This window comes from Halyomorpha halys, unplaced genomic scaffold (genome assembly GCF_000696795.3).
Source record: "Halyomorpha halys isolate HHAL.00 unplaced genomic scaffold, Hhal_1.1 Scaffold212.1, whole genome shotgun sequence".
Taxonomy (NCBI): domain Eukaryota; kingdom Metazoa; phylum Arthropoda; class Insecta; order Hemiptera; family Pentatomidae; genus Halyomorpha; species Halyomorpha halys.
Genome location: NW_027107855.1, coordinates 970,360 through 995,625, shown reverse-complemented (window position 1 = coordinate 995,625; position 25,266 = coordinate 970,360). Strand labels below are relative to the sequence as shown.

The window sequence follows — 25,266 nt, the reverse complement described above, 5'->3', positions numbered from 1 at the left end:
TAAGGACTAACCATTGTTGCAATGATTATGATTATGATTATGATAATGAAACTACTCAAACCTGTTGTGATGGAAGCGAAGTAGGCGATAGATGTTGTTGTGATTGTGTTACAAAGAATAAAATTGATGCATTAAAGAACTTTAAAGGAAGGAAAAAACTTACTAAATTTCTGGAACTGTTTTTACATGGACCAAGGCCAACATTTGCAAATAAAACCAAGTGTGTAGCACTCAGAACAAGTGAGTAAATTCCTTTTCAAATTTGTTCCCCCTTTTATTAAATTATGATCACTATTCTAGAGACAATGAAAATTGATATTTTGAATTTTTTAAAAATTTATTTGTTAAAATTTCCTCATTTAATTATACTTATTCGTTTTATTATTTTTTATAATAAACCTCTATAATTTACTATTCGCATTACTAATCGTAATTAGTGGATTTTCAACATGGCAACCGCTGAGGTGTGAGGTGGTGTGTTGTCTTGGTGAAACAGGATTTTTTTTTCTACAAATGTGGCCGTTCTTCCGCAAGGTCTGTCATCAGCTTGTGAAGCAATGATGCGTAGTATGCTCCTGTAATGGTTTTTCCGTTTTGAAGATAGTCGATTAAAATAACTCCATGACTATCCCAAAAATCAGTCTCCATCACTTTCCCAGCCGAGAAAACAGTTTTTGCTTTTTTTTTTTGAGCCGGTTCCCCCTTTGCAGTCCACTGTTTGGACTGTATTTTCGTTTCGGGCGTCTAATGGTGTATCCAAGTTTTATCTACAGTAATCAATCGGCGCCACAACTCGGATTTATTGCGGCTTGGAATATTGAGCGTTGGAAATGTTCATTCAAACAAATTTTTGGTCTAACGTGAGGAAACGCGGCACCCAACGTGCGGACAGCTTTCTCATATCTAAATGTTGATTAAATATGTTACGAACACGTTCTTTTGACATGTTCATAACCTCTGCTATCTCTCTCACTTTAATTCGGCGGTAGTCTATCACCATTTGGTGAACTTTGGCGATGTTTTCGTCGGTAGTTGCAAGTCAACGAACCGGTATTATAAATTTAAACAATTGCCCCTTACCCAACTGAACCCATGTCACTTTAGACATATGGTTGCATATGTCCACATTCTCTTACAATTTTATAGAAAAAGAATCCCAATAAAAACGACTAGGTTCTAAGAAGCTCCCAGAGACCCTTCTAACAGCCCTTTCAAGCCCTTAGTATCCTGTATCAATGGCAAGGGCTGACACTTAGGCAGGTACATGCTGTCATCTCACAATGGACTTGCATCAGTCTAACTATTTTATGTTCAACACATGAAAGTTAGTTCTCACAAGATCATGACTCTTACCCCAATTTCTTGGAAGCCTGACACCCTGCTTCTATTCACGCCTTTTTTCCCCTCCCAGATATTTACTTCTAATTTCATAAGTTCTCTAGGCCCGGCCTAGTCTCCTAAAATTATCTGATTGGTCCAAACCCCTTCTCCTATTTCATTATTCCTCCTACCCTCTCTTCAGAACTGTTCATATATATTTCCTAGACTAGATAGCTAAGAGAAGAGAGAGAAACAGTAAGAGTAACATGTAGTTCTTGTAAATATGTTAGAATAAACTCATTTTAGTCTTTACTGATTTTTATGTTATTTAATTTGCAGTTTTTGGACGTCATGAACGTTCATCGTCTCCCAAGCTCTTACAGCCACGTTTAAATTCAGCTGCCCAAAATTTCACTGTGGTAAATAATGGTGCAGAGTCCCTACACACAGAATCCAACTCATCTTTGATATAGGCATATTGCCTTTCAAAAACAAATTTTTAATGACAGCTCGATACTCGATTTTGTCCATTTTCACAAAAAACTCACTACTACTAGGGTAATATGAAATCAAAAAACTTGTAAAATAATATGCACCAAATTAAAATAGGTAACGAAACGAACTAAGATAAATTTGTTCTACTAAGGATTGTACAAATTCAGTTGTAAGAGCATTGGATTTTGTTAACTTTCCATTTTTTATCGAACAAATAGGAAAACTAATTTTTGGAGTATGTAAATGTATATAAATGAATAGACTATTAATGAGAGCATAAAATATTGTGTATAGGTAGTTGTAGTTAAAGAGCTAAAGAATTGGTTTTAGAAGACTATGTTGATTAAGTTAGGAACATATTAAAAATGTTAGGTTTCTTTTCTTTATTCCTGACACATAGAGAATGATATGTAATGGGAGGCACCAGCTGGAATTTTTAGCGCTAAGTAATTTCTTTTGTCGCCATGCCAAAGATACCGCCGGCCCTAGGTAGAAACCCGTTGGCAAAACATCTAAAGAAAGGTACAGAGATATATAGATAACAGAGGGTATGCACCCCTTGGGGACAATTGATCATGTAGGCAGAGATAAAAAATAAACAGCCCTTATCTTACACATGGCCACTTTAAACACCTCGGGGAAGAAAGCCGCCTTAATTTAAACATGAAAGGTAGGAAAAAGACCGACTTTCGCCGAAGGTCCTTCTCACCCCCTCTGAATATAAAAAAACTAATCAAAGAACAAAAATCAAAAGAAGGAGGAGTCAGAAGAAGAGGGGAGAAAATAAGCAAAAAGGGCAGGAGGAAGAGAGTTGAAGCACAGTCTGAGAGAGTCGGAGGGAGGAAGACAGTCTGAGAGAGTCTGACAGTTGGGCACAGGCTGGGAGAGATGGACACTTGAAGACAGTCTGAGGGAAGATCAGGGGAAGACCAGTTGGAGGCCAGAGAAGGAAGTCACACCTCGGAGGGATCCAGCAGCGGCAGCCGGTAGGCTGCAGAGCCAAGGGAATATGGATGCCCTGCCGTGACAACTGCCAAGCCGACCAATGTACTGAAACAAGTAAGACCTTTTCTGTTGTAATTTGAATGGCAATTAATAGTATTAATAACCTAGAGTCTGTATGAATATCAAAGATCCCAACTGGTACTTCTCAATCCATAATATAATAATTAAAGTATAAGGAAACAAGTCTACCATGCTCTCTCATGATATTAAATATTATAATGTGTATATAATTGTAAATATAAAATATGTAACAAAGCTTTACTTTATAATTAAGAATCCCTGCATGTCACCTCATATATAATAGCATAGTAAATTGGTGAACATAATACCGTTGGAAATGAATTTGAATGGAAACTCCAATGATTAATTATAGATATTCATATCTAGCATACCATGGCGAGGGGTGTATGGTTTCTAGTGTTTAAATTAAATATAGTGCATACTTTTTCAGTCGGTTCCCATCAGCAGCCGACAGAGATACACAATATAAATACAAATAAATAGAAATATATAATATAAATACAAAATATAAATACATGAATAATTGAACAAATTTCAATATAATACGTGTACGGGAAACCCCTAGTCGGATTTAGAAACCCCGTACACAGCAATATATATATATATATATATACATATGTGTTTTGTTCAAAATAATATTTAATTATGTTGGGCTTTATTGTCATAATAGATGTGATAATATTGGACAAGTGAGAATCTATTTTTATACTTTAAGTAGAATGAGTTTTATTTGTTTTTATGGTTAAAATCGTTTATTATCAAAGTGTTAAATAAACATTTTCTTTTAGAATTAAGGGAGCAATGAGTTTCTCTATTCCGTCTTATATGTGTGGGCTGTGGATTTAGGGAAAGGTTTCATAAAGAAAGCCAAAGAGTACACTTCTTAAATAGAAGCCAACAACCCACTGAGGCTAACAAAGGATTGCCTCCTCCATGCCAGAGAATTATTGTCACCATCTACTGTTTTATTTACAATAACATTTACAAATCAAATAATAAAACATATTTTCTACAACAGTGTGTGCTTCAAGAAGTTTTCTAGGAGCATAGCCTGAAGAAGAATTGCTTCGCCTGATTTAAAGAATCAAAACAAATAATTTTTGAAAAGGTTGGACAGCTAAGTAGCACCAAATTTAGAGAATGGTCCTTGAACTGTCCTCAGAGACAGAAGTTATACCTACTTCTAAAAATATTTAGGATTTTGTATACACATTTTATTAGACCTTTCTATTATTTCAGCACAGCAGATGTTGCCATGTAATGTTTTAAACACAACACCAATGTCATCAGACTGTTCTCTCCTGTCCTACACAGTGCTAAAAGCAGGCAAGTTCAAAGGAACTCTAGCATAGAAAAGATATTATATTGCTATTACTTTTTACCAACCCAATCATTTCTGCTATAGTAAAACCTTCAAAGATAAAGTCAACAATACGAAGTTATAATCCCAAGGAAACTATAAAAGATTATGTTGACTATATTGATGACAAGTGTGCAAATATGTATGAGACATATAAACAAGTACAGTGGGAATACGAAACTAACATCACGCAAGATACTAGAGAAAAATCGGTAAGTTTATTTTTTATTTAAAATTATTGTACTCATTATTATTATTTTTTTTACAATTAAAGTTTTCACCAAGTTATTAACAAGTTGTTATTTTTTATTTTAATTTTTTTTTAATTAAATTTTTCTTCATTTGAATATAATGCCTATCATTTAGTATTATAATTCAATCTCTGTTCACTACTCCTACACAGTCTATCAGGACAATATATCAGTGACCTGTGATGATAGATGTTCATGATTCCGAAATACATACAATACATTTCTGAAACCACCTCCATTAGAAGAAGAAGAAGAAGAAAACAGAATAATATCATGACTTAAGTAGGGCATAAAAATGCTTTTATCGCTGAAAAAATAGGCATGGTTAGAGTTGTGAACCAACAAGGATTCAAGATTGAATAAATATGATGGAATCACCAGCTTCTATTAGGTGATCCTAGGAAGAAAATCCTTTAAGCTAAAATTAAAGGTCTGCAAAAACAAAGATGGCATCATTCTTACTATAGAAAAATAAATTCTTGACGGAAGGGAAGAGCACTTTGAGGGTGAACTGGAAGGTGCAAGAATGAAAATTATTCCAATAACCTTATGATCATACTGGATCATATTGGTGCCACATATGAACATTTTTACCAAAATAAAGATAAAAAGTATATGTTTCCGTAAATAGAAGCCACAACCGACTGCAGAGCAAAGAGACATACCTGTTTCTTTATTCCCAGCAGTGTCATAGTGTCACCATCTACTGTTTTATTTACAAACTAAATAATAATACCAATTTTGTAGGACAAACTGTTAAAAAAAAAATGTACCTCTTACATTAGGCAATATAAGGCCCACCAGGCCAATCTGGTATTAAATAAAAAATTATTTTATATTCAAATATGAACTATTAATACTATGTTATATTATATTTATAATGCATTAAATTTTATAAATATAAAAAGTATCATATTTTAGTCCAAAAATAAATATTTTATTTTCCATAACAGTGTTTGACATTAATATTATAAATTCTCCTCTTGGTTTTTTTGTCTGTTAGATACTCGATCAAGTAAAGGCTGAAATTAGTTTTATGAAATATCTATACCAATTTCTATATCTCATTCATATATTTCATTGATATAGTATTTGTTTAATTGGTTTTAAAAGTGCTGACTTCAAAACCTCAGTGTAATATTTAATGATACTCGAGATTTCAACAATGAGATGTCCATTTACAAGGCTTCTAGTTAAATATTTACTTCTAAATGTTATTAGCCCATTACATGTAGGTTACAAAGAATATGCAATTGATTTTATGTTTTCTTATGTGTATCTTGACTATAAGTATAAATCAATTTTATAGATTATAACATTTAAATTTAATATTTAAAGTGCCATAATATATTGATGGTGCCATAGCAGAAATGTTGAAGCAAAGAAATTAACATTAGTTCTTTCATCTCACTCTAAATTTTTAATTTTTCAATTTCTCAAACAGGTTTTTTGCATCAAATTTGAAGAGGGATGAAAGAACTACTATTGAGGAAACCTTTTCTTCAGTAATCTCCGTTTATTTGTTTTGGAACTTAGACCTTTTTGCTTTAACACACTTGATATGATACGAAAGAATGATATTGGATTTTAGATTATTTTGCCTACTAAAACAATTATCATGTATTTTTTTATTTTTTACTAATGCATTTTCATAAACAAATTTATTAACTTAGAAGTGAACATTAGCATAAGTGGTGATTTTCTAATGAAGGTAAAAATATATTTTAAATTTACAGATCTCCTCATCTTTAGAATTTAATCAACTTCTAAGTGATGTAAAAAAAGAATTAACTAGATTTAAAAGAACAGCTTTGAATGATGCAAACCTTCAGCGGCAGATAAAACTTCTCTCTTTGCCTGGAATGAATTCACTTTCAGAAATAAAATCTAATGAGGTTAATAATGTTAACTAATTACTATTTAATAGTATTCATCTGATTGAAGTAGATATTCCAGTCGGAAATTATTGATACTAGTAATCATATAAATTTAATTTCACACTTCTTAAGTGTGAACTATCAATTTTATGTTAAGCTCCTACTGTAAATTTTTTAATGAAAATCGTTAAATATCATTTTGTAGTTTTTTTTTATTCTTGCATATACTTTAACCTATAGTATAGTTTGGCTGCATCTGTATGGAAATTTTATAGTCATATTATTTTCTTTATTAGGTTCAGGTACCTTAACAATGCACAACGAGTGGGTATATGTTTACTTTGTGTAAAGGAGAATTGAATACCTTGTTTAAATTTTTTTATGCTCATTATTGCATTTAGATGGATTCAATGAACAATACATATGAGGATTATCTAACATTAGTCAGTTATTTTGGCTCCCATTCAATATTGGAGGGTATTGGTAGGAACTGCCAAAACGTTTATGAGCGAGATGTGTTCTGGCTCAGCATGAAGTTAAATTTGAAGTTATCCCATTGCACCTAATGATGCTGTCGTCCAGTTTGGACCAACAGTTACACATGGAAAGCACAGACATCTTTCTTACGTTGGAGCATTGTAGAAAAAAAAAGTCTCTGCTGAGTTAAAATTGGCAAAATGTTGCACTTGAGTTTAGTGCTCTTTAGATGACCTATATGGTAATGTGGATACCTAATAATACCAGTGAAAGAGCACATAACTCTTTCAGTATAGCCACTTCAGAAAGATAAGGGATATTTGGCTGGATTTTATAATGTTGACTTTCTATATATAGTGTTATTTGCTTGTTATGATTCCATAATATAAATATCAAAATTATTGTTTATTTTACACATATATATATAAATAATTGTTTCATTAGTTTTCACAACAAACTTGTAAATGATGAAGGTTCAAATTTTTTTTTTAGTTTGAACAAGTTCTTTATGCCATGGAAACCATTTACTCATCTGCAAAAGTTGGTAAATACAGTATCCAATCAGAAAAAGTAGCCTTGAACCCAGGTAAAAAATAGATGATTGAATGTAAGTAATATTCTTCACTAAAAAGGATTTTTTAAAATATTGTTTCAGTTGTAATGTTTTGATATTGAACACTGGCGATATCTGTGTAGATAGACAGGGGTGGTGCGAAGTAGGGGAACTGTGGAAGGGAGAGGGGAGTGGGGATAGGGCAGTGCATGGGTGTAGTACAGACAGAAGAGGTGAGTGTACTGCTCATCCTGAGCAACAAGGGCTTGTCAGGTGCTGTCTTTATACTTCTTGGGAAGGTGAGACGGTGGCCGAAAGGAGATAGCTGACAACCCTGTGTTCTGGTAGGAGTAGACACGAGGACTTCATGGGGTTTGAACTAAATTTTTTTGTTTTATGTTCTTCCTTTGTATAAATATGAACACAAAATGGAAGGAAAAAAAATCTTATCAAACAACAAAAAGAAACAAATAAAACTTGTCTTTAACTAATTTAAATGACCTAACTTAATATAACTAAATAAATTTAACATAAACATGAAGTAAATGAATGATGATTTTATTATTTAACAAAATTAACATAAATCTTTAAGATTTATTTTATATTAAATGATAGGGAGTGAAGACTATAATTATTTAAGGCAAACATCTCTGTTTAGATCTTTTAAGAGCATTTTCCTTGGCTGCCCCATTATTGCAGCGGCGCCGGTTCAAATCTAGTCTAAGGGGGTTTCACTTGACCACCCACCATAGTTAGAATAGATTGGTTACCTGAAGATAATCCCCCTGTATGTAAGATATGACCAGAAAGGGCATAGAAATAAAAATATATACAAAAAAAAGTTAGAAAAGCTCTAAGTAAATAGATTAGTGAAAATAGTTTAGTACGGAAGAAGTCTAGAAAATATGGTCTACAGAATAAATATTCCAGCCATTTCAACTCTGTTTGAGAGGATGCTTGTACAATAGTAATTGATAGAGTCAAAGTTAGACCTGATAATTATTATCAAATGAGGAGTTTTGCATCAAAAGTCAATGTATCCAATTTTGGGATGTTATTTAAAAATTATTTTGGCAGCACATCATGTACATAAATGAGTTAAATGTTAATTTAAAATTTTGATTTGTACAGCTATTTAAAAAGGGAAAATTAAAATTTTGATTTTAAATGAATAAGTTTTTGATGTAGAATTTTAATTTGTCAAAAGAAAACAAAGAAAACCTTTACTTTTTAGTAATCAATGTATTAACTTTCGGCAGGAAAGTCCTCAAATGTTTTTATTTATAATTTAGTGCTCCTAAGAACTCTTACTTTTATTGCTAATAATAAAATTTTTAATTTTATTTAGTAGTAAAATTTAAAATTTTATTATTTACTGTTCCTGCCAATTATATACAGATGACTCACTAGATTACTTTTTATGTTTCATATCATTCAAATTGTTAACAAAGGATAGTCAAAATTACCAAGCTTTTTAATAAAACCCATGAAGTTTAATTAAATATATTTATTTTCCCTTGAAAACTGTAATTTAACTTTTACAGTGTCAACTTTTTCTTATTATTTTTGCTGCATTTTAGCACTCTAATACTAATAAGGCATATTAGCATTATTTAAAAATACGTTACTTTTTTTTGTTATTTTATCTTTTTGGAACATTAAATGGTTTAACCCCCTGATGTTGATCGCCTCGAACAACTACCAGTCTCCCTATCCCTGAAACGGAAGAATAGTGAATCCCAACGCAATAAGTGATGTAATGCAATGGTTTGAGAATAGACTTGAGGCAAATAAAAAATAAACATGGACTGAAAGGAAATTTGAAATGAATTTATCATTTGTTGGTAAAAAGTAAATATCAATAATGTACCTAGTCCCTAATGTCTCTCATTTAATAAATAATATTAACATAAGTATAAACGAAGTATGGATTAAGGTCAAAACCAAGAAAATCTCGAGAATTATGGGTGTTGCAATATTTTTGACCAGGAGTGTATTCATGTTATGAAAAATTAGCTCTATAGAGTAGTCTAGTAAGTCTAGTAAATCTAGTAAGATGAATATGCATTTATTAAAATATTTAACAAATAAATTATATAATTTAAATAAACATACTTTTAATAAATATAAAAACTTTTTCAAACTAAAAATCCATGTCATAAGTCAGTTATAATATCAGACTTTCAATAATATCCCTTGGTATCAATGTTGAGAGGCAGAAATAATGTAAGTAGTTGGCTAGTTTCCTATTAGCAGTTAATTTATAAAGCTAAATCAAAATATTGTTGGCAGAAAATGTGGATTATTATTTGTTGCTATCTCATATCTTACATGGGAGTCTTTTAAAAAATTCTTTGAACATAAACAAAAAATTGTTTAATACATGAACAAAAGTATTTCTGTTTCTCAAAAACTTTGTCAAGTTACATTGCCTTTGCAAAGTATACATTTTATATTTTTGTTTCAGATATAACTAATATAATGGCTCATAGTGTGGATCCAAATGAACAAAAGTATTATTGGATAGAGTGGAGAAAATCCACTGGAAAGCATGTTAAGCCATTGTTTGAGCGTTATGTTTCCTTAATGGAACTAGCTGCTAAAATAAATGGTATGATAATCACTTATTATGCATATCTGGTTCAATACAGAGTGTAATGTTTGTTATGTGTATTAGCTCTTTGGCATAACTCCCCTATCTGTTATTAGTTAGTTGAATACAGTTTTATGTTAGACACTAACCTGTTTGTTTTGTTTTCCTTTTCCAACATTACAGAACCCTATTATTTAGCTAAGAACATTTCATTGACAACGATTCAAGGGTGTTGGAAACAGTTTTTATTGTGAGCAGTCAATTTTTATGTGCGAATTGTGTGATTGGTGAAAATAGTGAATATCATGCGATCAGTAATGGAGTCTTTTAGCAGCTTCGATACATGTGTTGAAGACATCGACTCCTATTTGGACAGATTCCATCATTTTTTATTAACTGAAAATATTAATGATCCTCCAACTTTGGGAACAGCACCTTCAGCAGCGGAAGTGGCAATGCATAATTCTTTAGTTGCTAGTGTGAAAGCTTCCAGAAAGTCTTGTCTTTTTAGGGTAATAGGACCTGGGTCCTATCAAAATTTAAGAAATCTCTAACTACCGGATTCTCCTGATGACAGAACTTATGTACAGCTTATTGCCTTGCTTCAGGGGCATTATGCCCCTGCCAGAAATAAGTTCCTGGAAAGGGAAACATTCTTTAAAAGAAGGGAATGAAAGTTTGGTCAAATTTTCTATAACCCTTTGCACTTTAGCGAGGTATTGTGAGTTTGGTACCTTTCTTGACCAAGCACTACAGACTCAATTTTTAAATAATTTAAAGTCTTTTGGAGTGATAGATAAAATCATAGCAGGCACAGAGAATTTTAATGCACTGGTTGAGTTAGCTTGCCGTTATGAAACCGAGCTTACTACAGCAACCAGTAATTTAAATTGAAGTTTAAATAATGACCAATCGGTGAATTATGTATTCAAAAACAACGTTTCAAAGGCTAAATCTCAAGATCACAGTAAGTTTCAAGAATCAAAACAATCTTCAGTTAGATGTTACAGCTGTAACTTAATGGGGCACTACGCAAATCAGTGTAAGAAACCCCGGAAGAAGAAGATCCTCCAGGTAACTTCAAATTTGTAATCATTGAACCAAGGTGAGACGGAGGGCGAGGAAGTTGGTTCTCAGCATTCCTTTGACTTATTGAAAGTTGACCATTTTAATAGTTCATAGCAGGGCGGTGTGCATATTAATGTGTCTTTGAATGGAGTGCCATTCATATTTTATCCCACCCTCTTCGACCAATTGTGCCTTTATTTAGATGTACAGGACATCCATTAAAGCTTATGGGTCAGTTTAATGTTCAAGTAAAATTTCATGACCAGTTAAAATGCCTACCCCTTGTTGTTGTGGATAGTGACTTCCCTCCATTGTTTGGATTCCCGTGGACTCAATCCATCATTTTACCTTATCATGAATTCATGTCAATGTTTGAATCCAATTTTAATGTCAATAGCATCAGTGATTACTAAGATTACTTAAAAATCAAATATCTGGCAGTCTTCAGTCTTCAATCAGGTAAAATTAAAGGCATTCAGGCTTTCCTTAAACTTAAGAAAAATTGTTTTTCTGTGTTTTATTCCCCATGGCCAGTTCCTATTCCACTTAGAGAAGCTACTTTGAAAGCCATTCATAATATGGAAGCATCAGGATATATAGAAAAATTCCAACCTGGGCAGTGAGAGACTCCTATAGTCGTAGTTCCAAATCTAACGGAGAAGTGAGAGTCTGCGGAGACTTCAGTGTTACTGACAACCCTCAGCTGGAAGGTAAGACTTGTAATCTTCCAGTAATTGATGATCTCTCATCTATCAACGGAAGTTGGTTTTGTAGTTCTGATTTGGATCAGGCTTTCCTCCAGTTAGGTTTAAAGGAAGAATCGAGGAATATTCTTAATCTTAGCACACCTTGGGGATTCTACCATCCACTTAGTCTTCCTTTTGGTGTCAGCTCCGCCCCTGATAATTTCCAGGAGGCCATGGTTAAAATTTTATCTGGCATACAAAATTTGTTTATTTACTTAGACAACGTATTAATTTGGGGTCATCCAAGATAAGAATGTAGCTCACTTCTAGAACTAGTTTTTAGCTGTTTTGAACAGTATAATGTTAGGCTTAATCAGAGCAAATCAGAGTTTTTGGTCCGTTTTGTAAAATATCTAGGATACTTGCTTGATGAACACAGACTTCACCCAGATCCTGAAAAACTAGAAGCCCTTATAAAAGCCCAGGTTCCTTCTAACTTAGAATATTTAAAAACATTTACAGAATTCATTAATTTCCATGGAAAATTTGCTGAACATTTGTCCACTATTTTGAAACCTCTTTATGAATTACAGAGAGCTAGCTGTTGGGAGTGGGGCCCTAAAGAACAAAACGCCTATGAACTATTTATACTTGGAATTAAAAAGTTCCACAAATACTTATATGGGAGACATTTTGAAATTATTAGCGATAATAAAGCCTTAGTGACTATTTTCGGTTGCCGAATTCGACAGCAACCTCCAGCAGCTGATCGTTTGTTATGATGGGCATTCTTTTTATCAGCCTACTCATTTTCCATCCGTTATAAGAAAGGGAATCTTATAACCCATGCTGACTTCCTTAGTCGTCTTTCTATGCTCGATTCTTAACAAATATACAGCAGAGTCTCAAAGTAAACTGACTGAATATAAACCAGGAAACTTGGTGTGGGTTCGATCCATCACTCACAAGATAATCAAGTGGCTTCCTGAAGTTATAGAACAAATAGTTTCTACAGTTTCATACCAAGTGTTGCTTAGTGGATGTCTAAGGCATATGTCTAGTTCGCACCGGAAATTGCGGAAGCATTCTTTAGATGCTAAGTCTATAGAGTTGGACTCACTGGCTAGGCAGCCTGAAGAGTTTTATCAAGACCTATCTAAACCAACCAGTGCTGCTGTTCTGTCAAGGGACATTCCTGGATTGATAGACCATTTACCACCAGAGCTCCCTGCGAAACTGGCTTCAGTGGCACCTTTACTGTCAGACCCTACTTCGGAACCTTTGACACCATCTTCTGAATAGGCTAACTCTAATTCACCCCCTGAGGAGTCCAATTCTAGGGTTATCCGGCCATCATTTAATCCATGCTATGGTCTGTCAACACCTTCATGGAAATCTGTCATCCAAGGACAAGAAGATCTCACAAGAACTAGCCAGTCAGCTCTGACCATCAAGACTCCTAGGCACCTCTCAGATTATGATATGTCCTATTAATTAAAATGTTTTGTTCCTTATTTAAGCAGGGGAGGATGTAATGTTTGTTATGTGTATTAGCTCTTTGGCATAACTTCCCTACCTGTTATAAGTTAGTTTAATACAGTTTTATGTTAGATGCTAACCTGTTTGTTTTGTTTTCCTTTTCCAACATTAAAGAACCCTATTGTTTTTCTAAGAACATTTCACAGAGTATTACAACACACTCTATGATAATATTACTTCTTAACCGGTACTAGTATAGGACATATATACATTTATATGTGACATAATGCCCTGAACTATACATATCATTATATCTGTGATCAGATGGAATTTTTGTGAAAAAGAGATTTCTTACTACCTACAAGAGAAAATAAAAAAATAAAGTTCTCCTATTTTTTTTAGAAATCTTCAATTCCATTTATTTTCTTTAAAATTGTTTTAAAGGTTGAACATAAGCCTTTTGTTTTACACAAACACCATTTCATTTGAAAGGTATTTTCCAACAATAAGGTGAAAGATAAGGCTCAACTCTTTTTCAAGGACATGAAAAACAGTGAACAGGAAAACATATCACAATGGCATTAAAAAACTTTTTGTGTCATAAAAAAAGTGGAAATTTTATACAAAAAAAAAGACTAATGTTCAGCCTTTAAAGTATGAAATCAACAGAATTTAGTATTCCTCAAAAAATAGGAGACCTTACTTTTGGGTTCACCCTCCTAACTGCCTGAACCAAACCTACACTTCACAGTTTTGTCAAATCTTAAGTGCAAATTTGGCTAAGGTACATCTTAATGTAGTAGAAACTTCATTTATACAAAAAAGTCACTTGACCTCTTTTAACTCTAACCTGACAATTTATTTTTGCAAAGATCAAATTTCTCGTAATTTCAAGATGGCGTGAAGGTAAGGGGTTTCAAGATTGTGAGGTACCATACAGTATATGAGGTACTATAGAGTATTGTTTACTAGAAGGCCTTGACAATGCATGATTATACAGGTAGATAGCTGGTTAGGAGGTGAATAGACAGGATGAAACTTAAGTTCTAATATAATATAATAAGCCCTCTACAAAACTCTGCAGGGCTCTTGTCTGCTGTCGCGAAGGGAAAAGTCCTGACTGAGTACTAACTGCAGGGCTCTTGTCTGCTGTCGCGAAGGGAAAAGTCTTGACTGAGTACTAACTGCAGGTCCTTAGGATAAGAGAGAAGGTATAGGAAGGAGGAGAGATCCAGAGGATGCAGAATGAAATAAAAGACATGCATTACAAAAAATTAACTCAAGAATCCACTATGCTCATTGTCATCCTCTGTCTTCTAAGCAGGAGAATTCTGTGTTGTTGTTTTTTTCTCTCACCTATCTATTAATTTTATGATTTCCATCAATTACAAATATATAATACAGAAAATATAAATATGCATATAATAATTATAAAGCAGATATCTTTATATTGCCAATTTTAATAGACAGGAACTATGAGGATTTTCTTGGTACCACCCTCATTTCCAAAAACAGTGTGGCCAAAGGAGTAACAAATGTCTACCATCTAAACTTCCTTTTCTTAAAATAGGCTTTTTATCCCACTAAATTTGGATAAGCGATAATCCATGAAAAGCATCTGCTCAGTGGTGGAGTCAAAATTTGTGGATCTAGAAATATTTTGGGCTTTGACTTAATAGCTGGATGTGAAACTCTCCTGGCTGTAGCAGAATGGTGTCTTGGCTCTTACTACTCAAAATTCAATGGCTTTTGAGGAATGTTGTTAAGTTTCTTAGTCTTTATATTCAGAGACATTTCATAGCCACCTTGTAAGGTTAGACCCTGAGGATGTCTATATTTTCTTTTCCATTGACATTTATTAACATCTTTGTATGATATGTTTTACAAAATGAAAATATACTATCATTGTTATTTTATTGAAATGGTTTTATTATTTTTAAAAATCTTGATTTTTAAAATTTATATTAATATTCGGACAACACCTTTCTAAAACCTTTATTCCACATCCTGATATCCTTAACCCAATTCATCTTGAATGTATTGAAGCCGAACTAAATATTCCACTCCAAATGACCCTTCCACCTAAAACATTTCATCCATCAGAAAAATCAGTATTATTCAGAGATTACCTAACCGCAAAGCTCCTGGATATGACCTAATAACATCCCATATCCTAAAACTTCTTCCTAGAAAAGCCATCCTATTCCTCACCTACATATATAACGCCGTTCTCCGTTCCACATATTTCCCTGACCCATGGAAATTATCTATAGTCAAAATGATACTCAAACCCCATAAACCAGAAGAATACCCATCCTATCTCTCTATTACCTATCATGGGCAAAATCCTCGAAAAACTCATTTTGAAATGCTTATACCCCATCCTTGATTCCAATCATATAATACCAGATCACCAATTTGAATTCCGAATCTCTCATTCCACTATCCAGCAATGTCATCGTGTAGTAGACGTTGTCTCGTCTTCTTTAGAGCGCGGAATGCACTGTGTGGGAGTCTTTTTCGATTTAGAATAGGCTTTTGATCGAGTCTGGCACCAGGGACTGCTTTACAAACTCCATAAATTTCTACCTGCTACATACTTTCTCATTATTCGTTCCTTTCTCACTGACAGATTATTTAAAGTAAACCACAATGGTTCCTATTCATCCCTCTTCTTTCAGTCCGCTGGTGTTCCCCAGGGTAGTATCCTCGGTCCCATCCTCTACACAATCTATACAGCAGACATCCCAACCAATCCTAACACTATCCTCACCACGTATGCCGATGACACATGTGTGCTCGCTGTTAATAATAACCCTTTAATTGGAACCCAAACTCTTCAATCCCATATCACAGCCCTCAAAGAATGGTGTCATAATTGGAGGATTAAAATAAATTCCAATAAATCCCATCAAATTATCTTTACCCTACGTCATAAACCTACTGACTGTCCTACAGTATACTTCAATAATGATGCCCTTACTCCTGTTGAACAGATCCGCAACCTTGGACTATATCTGGACAAACGACTAACCTGGAATCCTCCCACAAGACTGAAAAGACAGGAAACTGCACGTCGATTTCGACTATTACAGCACTTACTAGACAAACTGTCCAAACTTCCAATTCATTACAAAAGACTGATTTACATGAGAATTATAAGGCCTATCTGGACATACGGCATTGAGCTCTGGGGCTCCACTAAACCTTCGAATTCCTCTCGTATCCAATCCTTACAATCCAAAATCCTTAGTAAAATCCTAAATGCTCCCTACTTTGTCACAAATAAAATCATCCACAAAGACCTTAATGCTCCATTTGTAACCGATCTAGCACGAACCAGATATCAATCCTTCCATTACAAACTCCCTAAACTATTGTAGAAGAATAAGATGTCATCTTCTTATTTCTTATACACATCAATATTTTGTTGATGCAATGGATAGTGGATATGTTTTTCCACAATCTAATTAAACATTAGCCCATAAATTAAAAAATATATAATAATGATTCCATCCTGATTATTTTCTTCATCTTATACTCCGACAATAGTTTTACATTTTTTTTTTGGACCATTTTCATTTAGGGCATATTAGCTCTGCATTAAGGGTTAATACACCAAATATTAATAAATAGTTTGTACTGTTTTAAGATAGTTTTTGGCAACCACCAGAACCATCTTATACTTCTTTTGTTAAATTTGTTTCAAAAGCTAAAAATAAATATCAATACCACCTTCAATCATTTAAAACAGAGGTGTTTAAGAGTTAATTATTAATCTGATTAAACTGATCTATTGACCTACAATACTGATTACTTGATCAACTAGGAAACAATAACACTTATTAGCAGAATCAGTTCATAATATTTTTGTTATGACAGGCTTTCATGATGCCAGTGAAATGTGGACAAGACAGTATGAATCTGATGACTTCATAGATATGCTTAGTGTTTATTGGGAAGGAGTGAAGCCATTATATTTGCAGTTACACGCATACGTTCGGCACACACTGCATGACCTCTATGGTGATGTAGTTGGTGCTAAGGATGACGGAAAGATTCCTGCCCATTTAACAGGTAGAATATTTAAAAATTACTTTTATTTTTTAATTTTCATAAAAATTAATTAAATTAAAGTCCATTATCAGAGAGAGATTTATACATGAAATTGCATAAAGAAGAAAAAATTCAGTAGTATATGTTTTTAAAAAAATATCCCATATAATTAAATTAATCAATTAAATCTATACCATTATATCCCATGAAGTATATCCCGCAGCATATCCCTTTGTAAGGAAATACTGTTTCTAAACCAACAATTGTGCAAGGAAGTGATTTAGTCAGAATCGCTCTCGACCATTATATTTTTACCCAATTAAGAGAACCTACTTTATGAGGCTTAGTAGACTCCGGAGGTCTCCCCAACCCACAGAGATAACTCACGGCTACAGTGAAACAGAAAATAATTATCTACCATTGCCGCATTTGAATTCGGATAGTATAGGTATAGTTTTAAAAATTCTAATGTTATGGATAGATTATAATAAGCATTAAATAATAATATCGACCTACAGAATAATCTATATTTCTAATCAATCAATTATTAGAAAAACTTAAATTTTTTTTAGAATCTATTTAAAATTTCCTTTATAGAAAACCTAAATGGGGACTCAAAATTTTTAAAAAGTTATTTATTTGTTCCTATTACATTTCCAACTGCTCTTCAGTCTCCATTTTCATGATCATGCCATCTTGATTTAACTGTTTAAACTTTTTTAGAGAATTAGAATATTCATGAGTCCTTGTCTTTTAGCCTGTGTTATGATTAACAATGTAACAGGAAGAATAAAAAAGACTGTACTAAAGGATTAAGGCAATTTCAAATAGCCTTATTTCAAATAAGGCACTTCAAATCGAAGTATAAAATATACTGAATTTGTTGTTTAAATAAGATTGTACAGATGTTATATTCAAGTTGTGTGTGGTTTGGTTTGAATAAAGCATAGTCCAGTAAAAAGATTTTGATAGTTTTAGACTTTATACTTATTTTTATTTGTAAACTATCTGGTTTATGTGGATTGCTTTTGCAGAACTCCTAAGGCCTACTCTGTAAGTCCAGACAAGTTACAGCATAATTTTATTTATAATTTACTTGTTCTGTAAGTTAGAGGGAGATTAGTTAAAATCTATTAATGTTTACATTTTATAAGTTAAAAGGGTTTTTTTTTTTTATGGCAAACTTTATTAATTTTTGTTTTAAACTAAATAGGAAGCAAATTTTAAATTAACTTGTATTTTAATCCAGAGTAAACTATTTTGATTGTCACTTTTTCTATTTTTCATTTACATTAACTTTGTTTAGAATGAGACTTTTTAAAAATAATAATGCACTCTGTTAGATTTGTTATTTAACTATTGTTTGCAAAATGTAGGCAGAGTTTCTTACTTGTTTAATCTACTTATAAGTCCCACTTATGTTACATTAGTTAGCATACAAGAAAATGGTCAATGAAATAGAAAATAAAACATTAAAAATATATAACATAAAACTGTTATAAAAATATTTATTTTTATATAGCTTTTTAAAAAAATTGTAGATATAATGTGATCCAAATGGTTTGTCCTCAATCAATTTGGTTGATATTTATTTGGAGTTAAATAAGTTTATTTACACCTCTCAATTATTCTGTTTTGTATAATTCTCGACTGTTTGCTCAACTCCTTAGTAATATACAGTATTGCTATAGGTGATATTTGGTGTAAAAACTGGAAAAATCTATATCCTAAAGTTAAGCCGTATGACATAGACAATTATACAACTCAATTGTTCAAAAAAAAGGTAGGTACCTGATCTTAATAAATGAAATTCATTAATAATATTAATTCTATTGATATGTATTTATGCTATTAATTACAGATGACGCCAGAAAAAATAACAAAACAAGTTGAAAATCTTTTTGTGTCCATGGGATTTACAAAGCTTCCCGATGAATTTTGGGATAGCTCCGTATTTACTAAAGCTAAAAATAAACGAATACTGTGTGAGCCATCAGCCTGGGATATGGGAAATGGGATGGATTTCAGGTAATAGGGATGAAATTAATCTTGTTATTAATTTTTAAAATAATATTTCATTAGAAATTAACTGAAATTTGTATTTGAACTTATATAAAGAAAGAAAACAATATGAATCAGATATTCACTGGGATATTATTTATATGAACTTAATATCAAATTTGTTACTAATTTATTTAAGTATCCGGTTCTCATAGGATACAACTATTGAAGAAGGAATTCAATTTATATTGTTTTGATATTGAAAAAAAAAAAAATTCATTAGCTTGATTGAGGAATGAGAGTTTATATTCTTTTTGGATAGTTTACATACCTTAACTTATTTAATGTTTTGTAATAATTGATTAATGGTCTCTGGTATTATGCTGATACTTGATTAAGCAGATAAATATTCTTATTATAATAGAATAACATAATAATATATTGATATGGTAAAAATTACAAGTAAACTTACTTATTGTTAATAATGAGGAGCTGTTAATACAAATAAGCACAAAAAAGTAAAAATATAATTTTGTTAATTGTTTTTGCTTGAAATTTATTCATTTTAAAATTTGTAAGCCGTTTGTTGAAATTTAAATTATGAAAGATAAAATATATAAATATGGGTATAAATTTCTAGTTGTTTATTAATTACTCAATCATCTTTGCTAAATGGTCTATATTAAGGTTAATTTTTAAAATATTTTCATTTCAGGATCAAGATGTGTGCTACTAATAAAATAGAAGATCTATTTACTATTCATAATCTTGTGACTTTAACAGAATATTATAAGGAATATAAAGGACAACCATATGCTTTTAGAAGTCCAGCCAATCCAGGTAAAATATTTTTTAATGCAACTACATTCTGTGTTGAGAATAATAATAAGGTGTAACAAAACTGAATAGGTTTAATACCAATACGAACAACTGTTATCGAGCACAAACTTTTCTTCTCTGTACTTTGATGAAACCCAAATCAGATTTACGGAATCCTCCCATCTATATCTTAGTCATAGAATCAAGGGCTTAGTGCAGATTATCTTATTAGGAATTGTTTCAATACCCTACCCACAACTTCATTTGCCCATTTCCATTGTCATGGTCTTATTACATTATTTAAAGTTGAGTAAATTTAAAGTTAAAAGTGTAAACTGTAAAACTCTATACTTCTGTTTTGTTTGTTTAGTGACAGTGGTTATTATTGCTGATATATGTTAACTGTCAGAATAAAGAATCTAAACCTGAGTTTAATTTCTTTCTTTGAAAATCAATAGTTGTAAAACTTTATTCATCTAGTGACTGATGTGCTACAAAACTACTTACAATACAGAAAAAAATAGAAGTTTCCAGTATAGTAGTGTACACCCCATTTCAAATAAATAATAATGAAATAAAATGACTTGCTATTGGAGTTAGCTAGTGATTGAGAAAGCATGTGTATGATATGAATAAAGATTATTGGTTTTAACAGATTTTTTTTTTCAGGGTTTTCTGAAGCTATTGGAGAAACTATGGTATTATCAGCTTACACAAAAGATCATCTAAAATTATTTGGAATTCGATCTAAACGATCAGAAAGGGCTGACATAAATAAATTGATGAAAATAGCCTTGGAAAAGGTTGCTTTCTTACCTTACAGTTATATTTTAATCCTCTGGCGGCATAAAGTTTTCACAGGTGAAATCAATGCGACTAATTATAATTCTGAATGGTGGAAACTCAGGTATAATAAACAGTTCATCATGTACTAAACCATAGCATTCATAATCTTTCTCAAATTTTGTTTATTCAAAGGTCTGAGTACCAGGGCATTTATCCACCTACCAAGAGATCTGAAGATGATTTTGATGTTGGAAGCAAACAGCATATAGTCGCCAACCAGCCATACATAAAGTAATTTCTTGATAGTTACATTTTCTTCAATATGTAATTTTGTTGGATTGTAAAAAAAGATTTGTTTGAAGGTACTTTTTGAGCACTATACTGCAGTTCCAATTTTATGAAGCACTCTGTAGACTTTCAAATTTTCAAGGACCTCTTCATAAATGTGATATAACAAGTTCTACTATAGTTGGGAAAACTCTGAGGTCTGAGATTTTTATATTTTTAATTTAATCTGGATACTTGAACAAATAACAGATTCACTTGAAGTGTAAATGTGGGCAGAAGGGAGAGGGACTTGTTATTAGCCCATGCAATAAGACAAATCCCACCTGAGGAAGAATTGTGGTTCACCTATTACATCTTATTTCAGTCTTAAGAATACTTTTAAGTAGAGAAAAATATTGTTTAAAAAGGATTTTCTGTGCTCATGCACCCATAAATTGGGATGAGGTTGTGCTATATAGAACATAAAATGCCGAAGCAGAATTAAACAAAAGAGTGCTCTCAGATAGCTTGTTGTTAAAACTACTAGTTTTCCTGTTTACCATGCAGTAATGTTTGCTTTAAGGTGATATTTCAAAAGTGATATAGGAACATCACTCCCCGGGGGTCTTAGTGGGGCAAGTCCAGCAGGGAAGGATTACCTTTTTTGTGTTATGATCTCCTCTTGTGAGATTGTGACATGTACATCGCCCAGCCTACTCGGTATAATTGTCTGTTTAACTAGTCAGATAAGTAAGGCTATCATGGAGGGCGGGAGTGGAGGGTTTCATGCTGTTTGTACAATTCAATATGTGTTACACACTCCTCTAATACAATCTATAAGACTCCTATAATTATTTTTAAAAAATCACAACTTGAGAAAAGTATTACTTATTCCTTGAAGTTTCATATACCTATTACCCATTAAGTTTCATTACTTTGCCTTATAATATGTCAGTCATATTAAATACATTATCATTGGAATTCACTTAATGTTACACAATTGTGCCACTATTTTTTGTTACTCTGTGTACTGTTACTGATGTAACCATGTATTTTTGAGACCCCTAAAAAGAGAAAAAAATACCATCCCACCATTTTAAACTTAAAAACTATGTCATTCTCGTTTGATTAAAAAAGATGTATGTAATGTTTTTGCAATTAAGTTATTAAAAGTATTTTTTATTAATAAAGTAGTCACAATTAACTGAACATCTTGTTACAAAGTAAGAGTATTTAGAATTTTCCATAACTGAATCAATGACAACTATAAAGGAGGAAAAAGGGTGGCTTAATCTTGCCCGACTTGACGAGGTAATTTCTATTTTGCCAAGAATAATAAATTGTTTGTATCAACACAAACTAATCAAAAATTTTTAAAAAAATATGTTCCAAAAAAGAAATATGTATTTATCTGTATGCACTAAATTAAACCAAATATGTTGGTAAATTAATAAATATATGACACAAAAAAACATTTTATAGTGTGCAGTCTATGGTTGTTTTAACAATAGAAGCTTTTTATTTTTACTAATATAAACAAATTAGTATTTTTTTTTATCCAGATTATTTGCTGAGCTCTGAATTAGCATCAATTAATAAACTATACTGTATGGATATTAAAAAGTTATAGTTTGTGAAAACAAACCATATTATAGATAGGAATATAGAATGTACGTGTAATGCACATTTTTACAAAAATTTTGTTTTTTGAATAATACAAGTATTGCCGAAGCACAGGAAGTTTCAAAACCCCTAAAATTTCCACTTAAATCAACTTGAATAATAAAATGACTAATAATTGATATTTATTGAACTAAGTGCCAGTAAAATTATTTCAAACTAAGACTTAACACGCATGTACTTCGGCCTGGCTATCTCACAACTGCACTTCTAGTGGATGAGAATTTGTTGAAATTGTAACTAATTTTCATGAAGATAATTAAATTTCTAAGTCATTTATAACCTGCTTTGTAAATTCACTTACAGGAAAGCTATGTCAATGGGCTCTTCCCAGCACTGGAAAGATGTGATGGAAGTTCTAACGGGAACCCGTAAGATCGATAGCAGGCCACTAATGCGTTACTTTGAACCTCTTATGAAGTGGTTGCAGCAACAAAATAAAGAAAGAAATGTACACATTGGCTGGGAAGGCTAAATTAAACTACATTTTTGTATACATTAATTAATTAAAAAAAAAATTAAGTAAGTTTTTGGAAGTTAGTGTAGATATGTTTTATAATACTTTTGAAATATTATCTTCTATTTAAAATCAAGATAGTATTTAATATCACATAAAATATTGTCGAATTTGGGACATTCTTCCCAAATGCGATAATTTGATGTCCATACCGTTTTCCAAGCCACATTTTAATATTTTGACTTTGAACATTTTTTTATTGTTGTATCTAGCATAATTTAAAAGCACTTTTTTCATTTTTCCAGTTACTTAGTTTTTTAAATAGAGACAAATTTTGAACAGTCAAAACATCATTTCCTAGACCTGACTTCCTAACTTTCATGTTCTAAATGGAATTTTTCTCAGTATGAATCAAGAGGTGTTTTGGTCTCATTGCCCCTAGATATTTCTCTAGAGATTAAGTTTCAGAATTAGGAATAACTGTCGAGACAATAATTATTCTTACAAACTTTTTTTAATTTTAAACATTCCTTGCCAATCAGTGGATACGGATGGAGGTAACTTAATATTATACCCTTATATTTTCATTTTAACAAAAATACTAAATGATCCTCACACCTAAAGCATTTCATCTTTTAGAAATATTGAAAATTATTCAGAAATTATCTACCTAGCTCCTGGGAGCATTTACATCCCATATCCTAAAACATCTTTCTTGAAAAGCTATTCCATCCCTCACTTACACCTATAACGTAATGGAAATTATACATAGTCAAAATGATACTCAAAAGCCGCCAGAAACGCATTTTGAAATCCATCTTAGATTCAAATCATATAAGCCTATGTCACCAGTGTGTTGATGACATGTGTGCTATCAGTGAATAATGACCCATCAGCAGTTTTCTAAACTCTCCAACTCTATATTACAACTTTTGAAGATTGATGTCAAAACTAGATGATTAAAATAAATTCCAAAAACAAATCCTCTAAACATATTGTAATAATGAAAAATTATTTAAAATAAATAAAAGTAATATTAATAGTTTTTACTTTTTCTCATATCTAAAAGATGTCATGGTCAAATAAAAAGATTAAATACTAAATAAATATGAGAATTTTTATTTCATTATAGGCTCATAATCTCAGGGTGGGGTTTCTAGACAATCAGAGAGACACTTTTTTTACCAATAACACTTAATTAAATTAATATCTCTTTTACAATTGTATTTAATTTTAGGTAGAACAAAACTAACCAATTTCATAGTATCTTCTTTTGATGATTTTTCTCAACAAACTAACACTGAGTGTCGACAATCTTTCAGTAAACAAACACTAACAAAACAAAACTTTGGTCCTCTAACAGTTTTTTTCTCACTTCTCATCCACCAAAGTGTGTTGTTTGGTGATCCAAACAAGGAGTCCCTTATTCTTCTTGGGTGACTCTTTGATGTCCTCTTTTTCAAGATGTCCACCCTTGAGCTAGCCAAAAGATGATGAGGACCTCCTTATCCAGGAAATATCATTCCCCGCCTGTGCCTAAGCAACGAACCCCTTCCAAAAACCAAGTTTTCTTTCTTCCCTTTCTCTAGAAGTTAGTTCTCAATATCGATTGTAGCACTAAAGTTTTGAGTTTTTTCTTATGATTTCCTCTATGAATAATTTTCTTTAATAATTGTTCTTAATTTATATTTTTTCTTAAATGTGTTGTAATTTCAATTATGATGGGAAGTTAAAATACAATTTTTAAAATATTTGAATCTGCTCAACATGGCCATGATTCAAATATTCACTTCCCTGCCATCTTCCATCTTCATATTTGACTGAACAAAATTGGTTTGCTTTCTTTTTGGTTTAACAAGGCAAATAAATAATATTGAAACGATAAATAAAATAAAAACATATAAACATAAAAATATACTATTTACATAAAAAGAGGATATTAGAATATATAGACAAATTACTTTAATCCTTCATTATAAACTTATAACTTCATGCCCTACAGTATTCTTTAATAA

The 25,266-nt window shown here is 31.9% G+C and overlaps 1 protein-coding gene across 4 annotated transcripts; it reads left to right on the top strand.

The window, feature by feature from the left end:
• The first annotated feature begins 111 nt into the window (after nucleotides 1-111).
• On the top strand, nucleotides 112-23,321 carry LOC106679626 (angiotensin-converting enzyme). 4 transcript variants are annotated; one of them, XM_067046232.1, is made up of 12 exons: nucleotides 112-240; nucleotides 6,189-6,347; nucleotides 7,299-7,392; nucleotides 9,827-9,970; nucleotides 17,068-17,262; nucleotides 18,933-19,024; nucleotides 19,103-19,269; nucleotides 19,958-20,082; nucleotides 20,731-20,968; nucleotides 21,040-21,138; nucleotides 21,210-21,332; nucleotides 23,101-23,321. In XM_067046232.1, exons 2-12 carry the CDS (start codon nucleotides 6,315-6,317, stop codon nucleotides 23,267-23,269), a joined length of 1,479 nt encoding a protein of 492 aa, XP_066902333.1. In that variant the 5' UTR covers nucleotides 112-240; nucleotides 6,189-6,314; the 3' UTR covers nucleotides 23,270-23,321. The 4 variants fall into 4 exon arrangements, with proteins under 4 accessions (XP_066902333.1, XP_066902334.1, XP_066902336.1 ...); XM_067046233.1 differs by lacking the exons at nucleotides 112-240; nucleotides 6,189-6,347 and having other exon boundaries at nucleotides 7,299-7,413; XM_067046235.1 differs by lacking the exons at nucleotides 112-240; nucleotides 6,189-6,347; nucleotides 7,299-7,392 and adding an exon at nucleotides 7,584-7,731.
• Nucleotides 23,322-25,266: the final 1,945 nt, after the last annotated feature.

Coding starts and splice junctions, on each gene's coding strand:
- LOC106679626 (XM_067046232.1), top strand. CDS start 6,315: ATGAATTCACTTTCAGAAATAAAATCTAATGAG. Junction 17,263..18,932: donor GATTCCTGCCCATTTAACAG/GTAGAATATTTA, acceptor GTATTGCTATAG/GTGATATTTGGTGTAAAAAC. Junction 21,139..21,209: donor GCCAACCAGCCATACATAAA/GTAATTTCTTGA, acceptor ATTTGTTTGAAG/GTACTTTTTGAGCACTATAC.